The 13,791-nt window shown below is 40.8% G+C and overlaps 1 protein-coding gene across 4 annotated transcripts in view; it reads left to right on the top strand.

Moving 5' to 3' along the window:
• VAV3 (vav guanine nucleotide exchange factor 3) overlaps positions 1 to 13,791 on the top strand; it is a 211,205-nt gene that overhangs the window by 190,580 nt on the left and 6,834 nt on the right. For 2 of the 4 annotated variants that reach the window (XM_079981280.1, XM_079981277.1), the window contains exons 25-26: positions 3,723 to 3,867; positions 10,186 to 10,269. In XM_079981280.1, coding sequence (XP_079837406.1) covers positions 3,723 to 3,867; positions 10,186 to 10,269 — 229 coding nt within the window. The remainder of the gene's footprint in view (positions 1 to 3,722; positions 3,868 to 10,185; positions 10,270 to 13,791) is intronic. The other 2 variants (XM_079981278.1, XM_079981279.1) reach the window with 1 other exon arrangement.

The raw sequence follows: 13,791 nt of genomic DNA, 5'->3' as shown, positions 1-13,791 counted from the left end.
ACAGCATCCCCATAACTCAATACAAGTGCCATCTGGAAATGCTATATAATTTATCTTGATTGATTTTACTATGTTTTTGTCCTGGCTTTGCTCCAAAGAGCTTAGGGTGACTTGCAGGTTCCTTCTCCTATAGCAGGCATAGGTAAACTCAGCCCTCCAGATGTTTGGGGACGACAACTCCCATCATCCTTGACCACTGGTCTTGTTAGCTAGGGATGATGGGAGTTGTAGTCCCAAAACATCTGGAGGGCCGAGTTTGCCTATACCTGCCCTACAGCAACCTTGTGAAGTGGGCTTTGAAGAGAGGGAGAGGGAGGGAGGGAGGGAGGGAGGGAGGGAGGGAGGGAGAGAGAGAGAGAGAGAGAAGTACTGAGGCTCGTGAGTTTCATGACTCAGTGAGAATTCGATTCTGGATCCTCTGTGGTCTTTGGCACTCAAAGCACTGCACTATACTGACTCTCAAAGGGGAATTTGGAATCTGTAGTTTGTCTTGTTGCTTGAACTTTTGGGGAGTCACAGTGGTGCATGCTGTTCAAGATCATGTGATACAGCCGTGAATTATAATAAACGCTTCAGTCTTGCAGAGCAGACATGCAGGCTACAGTTATCACTTTCAGACTTATAGTTCCAGCATCAACTTTCATTTTGCATTCATCTGATATACAGGTGGCTCTTGAAAGTGTGCTTTATGCCTTCCAAAGATAACAGATGCTGCCTTGACCGGTTCTTAATGCCATCTGATGAATTTTTTTTTAAAAAACCCTTCTTATCATAGTTCATCTTCTTTGAAAGTTAGCAGTTGTTGTTTCCAAGAGTCCTGATGTCTTGTGTGCTTAATAAGAATCTTGTAGGCCAACCTTTTTTTCCACTGTTTGAAAGCCAGCAGAAAGTGGGGAGGTGAGATGGTGGCATGTTCACAGACAGCTGACCTGCCATTTTTGGGAACATTTGAAAGGCACAGGAAGAGGGAAGCAATCCTTTGACAAGGGGAACTGGAGCTTCGTTGCACACAGATGTTCAACACACACACATAGACATGGGCACACACAGTATTCAGCTTAGCCCTATTTTGGCTTTCAGGCAAACTGTGGAAGAGAAGGGAGCACACATGTAAGCCCCACCCACCCTGTACCCTGAAGTGTGCCAGCTGTGTTTTAAAAATGAAGGATTGAAGAAGAAGCGTTCCTGACCGCAGGGATCATTGGAGCGTGTTCAACTGAATGCATGGGGGTCTAATGTGGTGTCAGAGCATGTGGGGCATTTGGAGTTGGGCTGGTATATACACCCCTGTCTTCCTCCACAGTTTAAGCCCTTATGTGTTTGCTCAAACACCTGAATAGGGCTGGTGTCTAATAAGAAACTGAACCCACGTGAGGCCTTCCGCGATTTTCTTCTCAGCTACTTTTCTCATATGTTGCCGTCAGCAGAAAAGATACTATTGCACACTGTAGAGATAAAGGTAAAACAGAAATAGTGTTATGACAGCTTTTGTGTTTGGGGAGAAAATCAACCCATCAGTAGGGAAGGTTTTCATGCTGGCAAGACCATAAGCAGTTCAAAACTGAGCCGATCTTAATGATCGAGCCAAAGCTAAACACTTCTAAGTCCCTTTCATTCCAGTAAGTGTATTAAGTGTGTACTTGAATTTCTTGCAGTAGAAATCAAAATGGATTTAACTGTATAGCTTTGGTTGGATTGTGGTCAGTGTTTGGAAATCTCTGGGTTACCTGTGCAGTTTTAAGCACTTTTTATATACCTACATTTGTGAGAAGATATACTGAAAAGAATTTTCTACCATGTCATTTTTAATTTTAAGGAATATATGATCATACAGTAGCATGTGAGGAGCTCAAAGGCATTTGGAAGCTTCAATTAAGAATTAGTTTGGTATATATGAGTTTCCTTTATGAGCGGCATGACTCATGAGCATTAAAAAACAAAGATCATTTGCTTACTGAGTTTTTTCTCACCTTCTAATGTATTCATTATGCCACATGCCTGCACATTATTGTGTTGCTCCATGAAAATTCAACTTTTTCTTGCAACACAACTGAGAACAAGAAAGGGTTTTTAATTGGGCTGGAGGGCAGTAACTAGGGATGGAAGAATCAGTCTCTAACTGATGCTTGTCACTTCTGCATGTGTTTGCTCATAAGTCTGTTCCCTACTGTCTGTATTTTTGTTCTTAAATCAGCATTTAGATAAGTATTTCAATACATGTTTCTAAAAATGATTTTCTTTAAACAGAAGCATTTTAAACAATCATTTTGATAAGTGGAGAACTGAGTCAGAAGATTCAGGAAGTATGAAACCTGGTTGATAGCTATGTGGCAATCCACACCTTAGTTTGGAACAGCCATATCAGGGCCAATTCATATTGAAATTCAGAAAGATTCTTCATGCTTCCGTAACAGCCATATAAAATATCAGAAAGAAACAATAGTTGGTCCACAAAAATAAGGTTCTGACAAAACAAAAGGCTGTTTGCTTGGATGGTCTGATCGTACAGTTAACAGAATTCTCAATAACAATTGAGAGTTTAGAGCAAGGAGTTAACATTAAAGAACTTCAGCACATGTAACTACAAAGCAACTGGACAGGAGTGTCTGGTTTGCTTATTGCAAAACTGTACATGTAGAAAACCTAATTTTATCATCATTTTAAAACCTCCTCACTTTCTAAGCCGCAGGAGAACTTCTGGTGGGTTGTTATTACTGCTTCGGGATTAGTCAGTACGTTTGTCACTGGTGTTTTTACAAATGATGATTGCTAACTTTTACAGCTGACCATTAGGAGTTGGATAATGCTGATCTCGGACAATGAGAAACTTCAGCACAGTTTTAGTTTTTGTGTTTACTTGCACACTGGCTTGAGCGCACGCAAAGACTTCTACCTGTGTGGCATGGGTTCCTGGTGTGCATTACGAGTAATGGCCTTCCCAAGGGTCAAAGCATCATGTGAATGGTTTGTAAGTGTATCAGGAAGCCAAACCATATGAGAAAAATATGTCACATACACCTGAAGTGTATGTACAAGGAAAAATACAAGTGTAGAGTCAGTGATAACCACATGGGGAAAAGGAATGTGAGGTGAAAGTCACAAATAGCCGCTCTGAGCCCGGCCTTGGCTGGGGAGGGCGGGGTATAAATAAAAAAATATTCTTATTCTTATTCTTCTTCTTCTTATTATTATTAAATGCCAGGCAAAGTAATATACATATGTTAAAACTTACACCCCTGAAGAGGGGCTCACAATTCCCTCTGCATAGAAATGTAGGTGTCATGGTGAATGTTTCTAGCTTGGCATGCTTGTTTCAGTGTGCAGGATATTTTTTCTTCTTAATGTGAGAATTGTTTCACTAAGAAGCTGACACGCTTACCCCCACCTGCTTTTTATGATAAATAGGCCAGTCTCACGTATGCAGATGCCCTCCAGCTTAATTCCTGAATGCTGAAAATGCAAATGCAATATCTCTCATGTATGAATTAAATCTGTACTGTTTGTGTAATTGATGTGCCTTGTCTTCCATCTTTCGTCACACAAGTACCTCTTCAATAACGAGCAAAGAGTACTGACACAGTTCCAGTACTATTCATGCACCGGTAGTGAACTGGGTGCATCTATTTCTATAAAGCTGCATTAAAGTTTCTGTGCCTTAAATACTGGTGGGAGAAGAGCACAAACTAAAGATTTCTGTTCTATTTCCCCCTGTCTTCTGGAAGGAACTTGTGGAGTATTACAAGCACCACTCTCTCAAAGAAGGCTTCCGAAGTCTGGATACAACTCTTCAGTACCCATACAAAGAATCCGAAAATTCGCTGGACCAAAGGAGCAACAGAGCAAGTGGGAACAGAGCATGTGGCAACTGTGAGCATTAGAATTTGCTGTCATTTAATAACAAAGGAATAGCAGGAGGTTAAAAACATCTTCATTTTGCATTTTTGACACAGAACCAATTAATATGATAATGCTTTTAGCTAGGTTTTTTTTTGTTTTTGTTTTGTTTTGTTTTTTTTTTCCTGCAGCTAAGCAGAAACAGGATCTGCTGACAGGTTTATGAACAGGTCTAGTTAGACTTCCTGACTGCCTGTCCTTAAATCAAATCACCGCTCAAACATCTATTAAAAATGTAAGTGAGCGATTGATTTGTAAACAGACATTTTGCATTGGCTGCGCTGTTTTCGGCTACATGAATTAATAAACATGTAATTCTAATCTTGCATTTGGCATTTAAATGAATAATTTGTGTGATTTAAAACCATAGATTATAGAGCAGAATTTCTGTGAAAAAAACTTTTAAGTTCTTAACAGATTTTCCTCTACAATGTTGCTCTTGTTAGAATATCTTTCTGGGGCCTGACGATATTGAATGGAAGGCTTTGGCATGAGAACCTGAATCACCATCAAACATTGAAAATTCATTAGGGGAAAGGCTCATATTTGAAGAGAAAAGGCTGGGTGTGTGCAGTAATAATAATAATTAACAACAACAACAACAACAACAACAACAACAACAATAATAATTTATTTATACCCCGCCCATCTGGCTGGATTTCCCAGCCACTCTGGGCAGCTTCCAACTGAATATAAAAACAATACAGCATCAGACTTCCCTAAACAGGGCCAATAGACAATGAACAATGACTAGAGAAAAGAAGTTTCGGAAGGGGAATGCAGCGGAAAAGCAATAGGCAGGGGAAGGGTTAAGCGTAGCGTTCGGGAGCCAAAGCATACGCGTACCAAGGCGTTCGAGAACCAAGGTACGACTGTATATAAAATTCATCTTTTTAGACATAAGGAATTGAGTGTGGCCTAATAATATTCCATTGATAAATGGAAGCATGTTGAAAAACTGCCAGGAGATCTGTAGATGTTCTTCAAAAACAAAATTGCCCTGTTTTAAGTGAAGTAGGTCCATATAACACTCAATATCTGATAAGGAGGAAGGAATGCTTTTAATGCTGTTGACAAACAAACAAAAAGATCTCATTATATCCACTCATGGCTCTAATTTTGAAGAGCCCATCACTTTTTGCTCATTTTAGATGTTCACCTCTCATTTCCGAGAGCTTCTTATTTAGCAGCTGAGGCTTGTAGGAAAATAAATAGGACACTCTCACATATGTTGCTTAAATCAGGCAGTTTTTCTATCACTTTGTATTGCCTACAGCACACTGTAATATGGGAGACACCTGAATTGCCAGCAGTACATGTGGAAAGGATCTGGTGGTCTTAGTAGACCTCAAACTTCACATGAGTCAACAGTGTGATGCAGCAGCAGCAAAAAAAGTGAATGCTATTCTAGGTTGCATCAACAGAAGTACTGCTCTATTCTGCCTTGGTCAGACCACACCTGTGGTCTGGGCACCGTAATTCTGGGCACCACAATTTAAGAAGGATATTGACAATCTGAAATGTGTGCAGAGGAGGGCAACCAATTCCTGCATTGTGGGGGTTGGACTAGGTGTCCCTCAAGGTACCTTCCAACTCTACAATTCTCCAGTTCTGCCTTGTCTGTAGTGGTGAAGTAAGATCTACTTGCCAGTCCAACCAGCTTTTGTATGTGGAATGGGGCGGGGTGCCATCTTGTCTGTCTCAGGCAAAAATATGCCTTTGGCCATCTTCATAAATCCCATTGAATTCAGCAGGACTTAGTTGCGTGTGTGTGTGCATAGAATTAAACAAAATTATCTTGACCTTCCTATCTTGTTCTCTACTCCCCATTCGGTTCTCCCCATCAAACAGTCTTTGTTCTTTTGTCAGTTTATGATTTTCTTTTCTTTTCTGCCTAACACCCCTTTCTAATGCTTATTTCAGTTTCTAATGCATTCCTTTTTCCTTGCAATTGCTTGAGAGCTTTTAAAATCCCCACTTCTTTCTCTTGTCTCACTTTGTTTCATAGGTCTGTTATTTTATTCTAGTTATTCTTGTGTAGGAACAGGTACAGGTATCGTACACACATTCTTGTTAAATTAGTAAATGCAGCTAACGTTAATATAATTAACTCCTGCTTCTCTTCCCCTGACTTTCCCCTGTTGAGCATGAATATCTAAGGCGGGATTGTAGGTATGTGGTTAACTGAATGTGCCTACGATCCTCCCCATGGCTGGGAACTCTGCATGAGTATTGTAACCAAGGAGGATAGTAACTGCATTCAACCAACTGGGTTTATGACTCCCCTATTGATCTTCTTGCTTAGTGCAGGCCTGGCACTTGCTCCACAGATACAGATACATTTTGAGAACTCCTGAATAGGTCTACAGTTTTGGGTCTGATTCAGATGGGACAACAAAAATGTGGTTTGTTATTAGAAGGAGCCACACAAAACCCTTTCGGTTCAAAGGGAAAGAGATCTGAAGCGTTTGCTTCAAGTTTTGCTTCTTCTGATGTTTGCCATTGCAGCAGAAAGTAGTTTGTGCAAGCCTCTGTTTCCAAACCAGAATCTGAAGTTACAGTTCTGTCGTGGTTTCATTTATATCTGCTTTGAACACAAAACCAGTTTGCAGCGTTCTCATGCAGTGGTCAAACTGCTGTATTCTATAACTGGAAGCAGAGGTTTGGGGAGTGTGTGAACTAAGGTTGTACTCATCATATATTAATGCTACATTTGAATTGGGCTTAGGCGTCTACTCTGCACACAGTTTTAATGGGATTAATATCCTGTTCTGACCTCATGCTATGTATCCTCATCTAAAGTTAGGTCCTGAGTCACTTCACTGTTTAAATAATTTCAATATAATAACTAATAGTTTATACTTATTCCTACTTTCTACCATGTGAATAGTAGTTAATGAAAAAATTCTACTCTTTTGTTTGGGTGCACCAATCTTTTTGGGTCCATGGGCACATTTGAAAACTGTTTTAGGTGCCAGACACACACTGTAACCAAGTACATACCACAACCTGTTATTATGTTGAACCATAACATAAATGCTTCTTTCAAGCCTCATTTCAGCAGGTGGAACGGCAAGGGCTATTCAGGTGCCAGGGAAGGCTTCCACCCATGGGTGCAACATTGATGACTTTTGCACTATGCCATTTTAAAAACACACACACACACAATTTCCAAAAGTCCAACCAGTTCATATTTGATTTACCCATATTCATGCGGTTCATCCAAGTCTCTTAATATCCAGAAGAATCTTGCCTTTTTCTTTTACAGAAGTCCTGTTAATTTGCCTTACAAATGCTTGCAAACATTTCTGATACAATTTGAAAACATGATCCAAAAGCACATTTAAGAAGCCACACTGAGTTCTAAGGGTAAAGTGGCTGATAAATCACCAGTGAAGTAATTAAAGGCTGGATTCTCCTAACCCAGCCTTCCTCAACCTGGTGCGCTCTAGTTATTTTGGACTACATGGAAGTCGTAGTCATTGGTCATGCTGACTCTGACTGATGAAAGTTGTACTCCAAAACATCTGAAAAGCAGCAGGTTTTCAGGGGAAGATGTTTCTAAGGATTTCTCGGCTGTGTTGCAAAAAATAAAAAATAAAAAGAATGTCCCATTCCTTAGTTTCACCAAGGAAAGATTCCACGTGCCCTCCCAGAGCCTATATGTAAAAACTATTTTCTTGACCTTCCTTTTTGGATAAGGAATCAGTGACTTGTCCAGAGTGGGACTGGAAATCCATAGCTGATTAGGAATTTGAACCTTCATCTTCTTAAAGTCTCAGGCTAGCATCGTCTCATCTTATATCTCCATATAAAATGTTTAAAAAGAGAAAATAGTGATCTAACATGCTCCCTTCACATCAGGCTATTAGAGGGGAGTTGGCCAAGGGTTTTGCTAAGAGGCTCAGTCCCAACCCAGGAACAATTTTCCTCCATAGAATGTGAAAGAGAAGCACACCTTACCAGCCTTCCTTTTCAACCTGCTAATCCTGCAGCATTGCTCAGTGGTTGGAAAAAAAAAAGGAAGCAATATTGAACTAGATTGGAAAATTGTCAGCTCTTTCTTGGTTTCTTATTTCTATTCAAAATGTGGTTGAGGCCATACTTATGTGGTTCTTTTGCAATGGCCTTGTAATGGCCATTGCAATGGCCTTGTGGGATTCAGGAAATAGCAGAGTGAGCTTTACTGCAGCCTATGATGATTGCTTGTGCATTTTTGATCCTATGTGGTTTCTAGGGCAAGGTTGGAGTCAGGTATTCTGTGCCACATTATTTGTTGATTTGGGCTATGGTGAAGGTGGCACTGTGGTCTCTAAACCACTGAGCCTCTTGGGCTTGCCGATCGGAAGGGAGGCGGTTCAAAGCTGCGCAATGGGGTGAGCTCCCGTTGCTCTGTCGTAGCTTCTGCCAGCCTAACAGTTCGAAAGCATACCAGTGCAAGTAGATAAATAGGAATCGCTGCGGCGGGAAGATAAACGGCGTTTCCATGTGCTCTGGCTTCCGTCACGATGTCCCATTGTGCCAGAAGTGTTTTAGTCATGCTGGCCACATGACCCGGAAAGCTGTCTGTGGACAAACGCCATCTCCCTCGGCCTGAAAGCAAGATGAGCGCTGCAACCCCATAGCTGCCTTTGACTGGACTTAACCATCCATGGGTCCTTTACCTTATTTACCTTTTTACCTTATGGTGGAGTACCGAGACTCTTCTGCTTTCTGCTGCACTGGAATGTCAGGAAAGTGAAGGGGTCAAGTAAGTCGCAGCCACTTCCCATATGAGCTAGTACTATGTGCAAGGGAAGGGGGACAGATGTAGCCTCCAAGGGGAGAAAGAAAAGAACATAAGTTCTTTCCCTAAAGAACTCTCCTATTGCATACCCTCCAATACTTCTCCAATGAAAATTATTATTCTTATTCCATAAGAAGAAGAATTTTATTATTTATACCCCACCCATCTGACTAGGTTGCTCCAGCTACTCAAGGCGGCTTCCAACATAATATAAAAACATAATAAAGCATTTTTAAATCTTCCCTATACAGGGCTGCCTTCAGATGTCTTCTAAAGGTTGTACTCCATGGCTTGGGAGTCGCCTAACTACATACCCGCCAACATTTTTCTGATGAAAATAGGGACATCCTAAGGAAAAGCTGGACATTCCTGGACCACATCAGAAACCGGGATAGGCTTCTGTAAATCCAGGACGGTTCCTGGAAAATAGGGACACTTGGGAGGGTCTGCGTACCACATGTGATAGGAGAAGTTGCACATATTAAACATCTCCCGCTATGCAACTGTTAAAGGCACTGGTGTCGTCTTTGATTCAGGAAATGGCAGCAGTGAGGTGGCTTATTTATGCTCTGCATGGTGCTGCCCACAATACAAAGTGGTACATCTGCATTAGGAAGTTTTTAGCGCCTAGCAAGTAGTGCGTAAAAAGTAACCATTGTGCATGCATTTTGCTGCCCTGTCATGAACAGGAGTGTTGTTGAAACAACAATGCAACCAACTTCTGCGTGCATACCTTTTTGAGAGAAAATCAGTCACAAAACTGGGAAGTTTGAATTCATATTATTTTGCTTGTTTATTCTAGAAGCCACTTGCTTTATTTATTTAATTAACAGGCCTCCCCCCAACTCAAAGTGACACACGTGTTTTCCTTTCCTTGCTTCTCCCACGCCCCAAATTAACAATCCTGGGAGATAGGTTAGACTAAGAGAGAGTGGCTGGTCTTCCCCACCATAGTCGTGACACTCTAAGCACTAACAATGCCACACTGGCTTTCGAAATGCCCGCTCTTCCAGGGTGGAAGGCATTGACTAATGGGTTTATTCTGCACACTGTGCATTGATACTAATTCTGAGGTGGGGGAAGAAGTGGTGAGGAATGGAACTATACAAGTGGAGGAGTTAGAGCAAATCCACAGCCTCTGGGGAGTCTGAAAAAAACACCAAGTTTCTTCAGAGAAATCCATGTTTCTTGTTAACAGAGACAGCCACACCATACCTTTGAAACACTCTTAAACCATTTTATGAGGTATGAAGAATGCAGGGAACTGCAGTTCATTGCAGGTGCTTGGGATTGCGTAGGTCTGTGAGGCCAGCACCCTTAACAAACTACAGTTCCCAGGATCCTGTAGTTAAAAACAGAAGAGTGTTTTAAATGTATGGTGTGGGTTGCTAATATTTCAATATCATTTAACCAATTTTATCAGCAGTATTATATTACCAATATTATTTTATCAATATTTCAATGTCATTTTGCTTGTCTCTCTCTTTTTCCTTTCTTTCTCTAAGCCCCTTCTTTGTTCTGTGGGTTTTCTTTTGTAACTCCTCCAGACTACAGCTTTGTTCCCCCTTCCTCCACTCCTTTCTGGTCAGGTACTGCTTTACTGCTTTTATATTTCTTCTCAATTTGCTTCCGTTTTGCAAATAAAATATTTCTGTTTCTGTGTGCAGTGCAAGCTAGGGAAGGGACGGATTCTCCCCCTGCCCCCCCCATTTGAATATAATTTGACTAAACACCAAATTATGGTTTATAAAGATGGTCTCAAAGCCTTTTGAAAGTAACTTATTTCTGAACAGCTACTCCACGGCTGGGAGAATATTTAACTCTGGCCAAACAAGTGAATGGGACACCATTCAGTGGGATTGCCATGTGATCTCACACACAGATGAACACATACAAAGTTTGGTTAGCCAGTGTTTTCTCAGCTATGCAGGTGCTGCTCTCAAATAGGTGATTGCCATACATTTTTGAGAATGTTGAAAGGCCATCAAGGCTGATCCTGGAATAATAATATGCATTCAGAATTTGCAGTTCTACACAGCTGTGGCTGAACTAAGCCCAAGATGTATGATCATGATGATACTATAAATAGCTGCTGAACATCTCAAATTACCATATTCTATCTGGACATAGTCTCAAAATCTGAAAACAATGCTTTTGTGAATCAAAATATTCGTCCCATCCCTAAGTCAAAGCTTAATGCAACAGCATTCTTTGGTAGAATACTTCAGTCTAAAAAAAAACAACCTTCATTAGAGTTTTGCATGCACACTATCCATCTGTTTTTATTTTCTATGCATTTGTATTGTGTTTCTTATTCTCTTTCAAACTTTTATTGTACGTCAAGAAGCATTTAGAATTTTTTAAGATGCCACAAAGGGCCAAGTTTCTTTTTTCTTTTAAGAGCAGAGAGAGCTTTACGGATGTGACCTCTGCTGTTATATATCTATTTATATTTACAGCTCACCCAGTCCTAAAATGTGTTTGTGTGTTGTGTGTGATATCAGTAAAAAAGGTCCTACATAGAGTAAAAATCATCACATGATAGCTAAAAGAGACCTTCTATAGTCAGAGCGTGCATATTTTATTAGAAATACAGGATATAACTATCTATACCTAGGACTGCCAATCTGGTAGGTTAAAAATATGAGGAATTGATTCAAATATAGCCTGGAAACAGAACCTTTGGACCTCCAGATGTTGTTGGACAACAACTGCTGTAGACCTTGACTATTAGACATACTGTCTGGGGCTGATGGGAGTTGGGAATCCAACAACATCTGGAAGTCCATAGGTGCCCCATCCCTGATGAGATGGTTTGATGGGCCAGGAGATGGAGGCTGACAAATGTAGTCTTAGTAGCAAAAGGATGGGTGGGAAAGAAACTTCCACAAACTTGAGGCAAATCTGCCAAGTGGCAAGTAGGATGCATGGCAGTCAGCAACTCTGTTAGCTCCTCTGCTTTGCAAATCTTCTTGGGGCTTCTGGTTGGCTAACTGTTGTCGACACAGTGACTAAAAGAAGATTAGACATTTTTTCCTGGAGGTTACTGACAACCACAATGGCTAAATGGAGCCTCTGTTTGTAGACCTGGTGTACCTCCAAGGGGATACAAGTAACAAGGAAGGACTGGTGTCTTCATGACCTGTTTGTAGGCTTCTTAAAACATTCCTGGAAGCAGAATTTCAAATGAAATCCTGGCTTAGTGGAACATCTGTCACAAAATCTTGCTTGATGTGAGTAACCCCTGACTTAAAGTCCTCCTTATTTAGCCTCTGTGCGTTCTTGGAGTTCCTGTCCTCATGGTTGCTGCTTTCCTCCTGTCATAGTTGACATCTCCTTAAGTGATGTAAGGGAAAAATTACAGCATTTGACAACTTTGGCAAAAGTCTTGGTTTCTGGACAGTAGTGGACAGTGTTTACATATTGGAAATGTAAGCGGTAATCAAATGGCAGATTCTCTTATTCCCTCCCTCTTCCTTTTCTTCCCAAAGTATTGATGTGGTCTTATATTTATAATACTGGCTGCTTAAAGGGATTGTGCATTAGGTACTATAGTGACAAAAATAGGGCATAATTTATTTTCAGGCTGCAATTTTATATCAGGCATTTCAATTTTGGTCACTGAAGTGTGTACAGTTATTATTTTTCCCTAAAGTACAGTATCTATTACTGTTATGGGAAAACTGCCGCAGTGTGTAAAATATTGCCTTTTGGTACCATATGAGTCCACAATAAACTATGACACAAAAGCATGTGCAGCAATTTTGGAACGCAAATGGTGATCTTCATCATAGCTGTCTATATATTTTTCTCCTTTGGATGCCATTTTATATATAACTCTTGTGGTTTTAAATTGGGGAAAGCCAGTTCTTCTGTCTGCAATGGCCTTTTTGTTTTGTTGGGGTGGTGGCTGGGTGGTGGAAGTGCTTTGCCCCCCTATGATGAAATAATTTGGGTTCAATAAATGTAACCACCACCACCCCTCCTCAATTTGCTGTGATAATGATTGTGCCTTTGCACCCAAGAATCATTTTTTTGCAGTGATCTGAGAAATTTCTTTCTGTCTTCACTGCTCTAGTTGGAATGATCATGAAGTCACTTTGCTTGACTTCTAAGACTAGCTTGAAGGGAGTGGCTTTGCCTCTCTCTGTCTCTCTTTCTCCACCTTAGGATCAGCAGCCATTACTTTGGTCCACACCCCATCATTTCTTGAACTGCTTGGACATTGTGTCAATGATATTTTTAAAGTAAGGAAATGCAGATTATGGCATGCCCTTCCTCATAGCTCTACCCACTGACTTCTTTCTGTTAAGGAAGGATTTTTTTTTTAAATACCAGAATATATATTTTTAGCTGCTTAAAACTTTTTTATTTTCTGATAATTTTTAACTGTGGACTGATTTGGTTGTTGATGTTTTACAATGTATTCCCCCCTGCTATTTCCCGGCTTAGGTTGCTAGCACTTGAGAGCCAGTGTGGTGTAGTGGTTAAGAGCAGTGGACTCGTAATCTGGTGAACCGGGTTCGATTCCCTGCTCCTCCACATGCAGCTGCTGGGTGACCTTGGGCTAGTCACACTTCTCTGAAGTCTCTCAGCCCCACTCACCTCACGGAGTGTTTGTTGTGGGGGAGGAAGGGAAAAGGAGATTGTTAGCTGCTTTGAGACTCCCTAGGGTAGTGATAAAGCAGGATATAAAATCCAAACTCTTCATAATGCTGCAAATAATTCCTATTGACATGATAGCACTATTCAGTCCAATTCCTGGTCCCTTGCATGGTTTTTTTTTGTTGTTTTGTTTTTAAATCTTCTGCATGGCTTCATTCCTGAATATGAGCACAACAATGTTCAGTTTTGTCGTCTAATTACTTATCTCAAGCACCTTACCCTGCCCTTCAAGAACAACAAAAACAGGGCTTCCAGAGTGAAGTAATATCCCCTCCACTTCCATCTCAGTCGCTAGAGCATGAGACACTTAATATTGGGGTTGTGGTTCCGAGCTCCATGGTGGGCAAAAAATGTTCCTCATTGCAGGAGTTTGGACTAGGTGACCATTGTGGCCCCTTCCAACTCTACAATGATTCTGTATAAGTAGTAAGGCAGTCCTTGTGCTC

This window comes from Podarcis cretensis (genome assembly GCF_951804945.1).
Source record: "Podarcis cretensis genome assembly, chromosome: 6".
In the NCBI taxonomy this organism is placed as follows: domain Eukaryota; kingdom Metazoa; phylum Chordata; class Lepidosauria; order Squamata; family Lacertidae; genus Podarcis; species Podarcis cretensis.
This window is presented reverse-complemented; position numbering and strand designations above follow the sequence as displayed.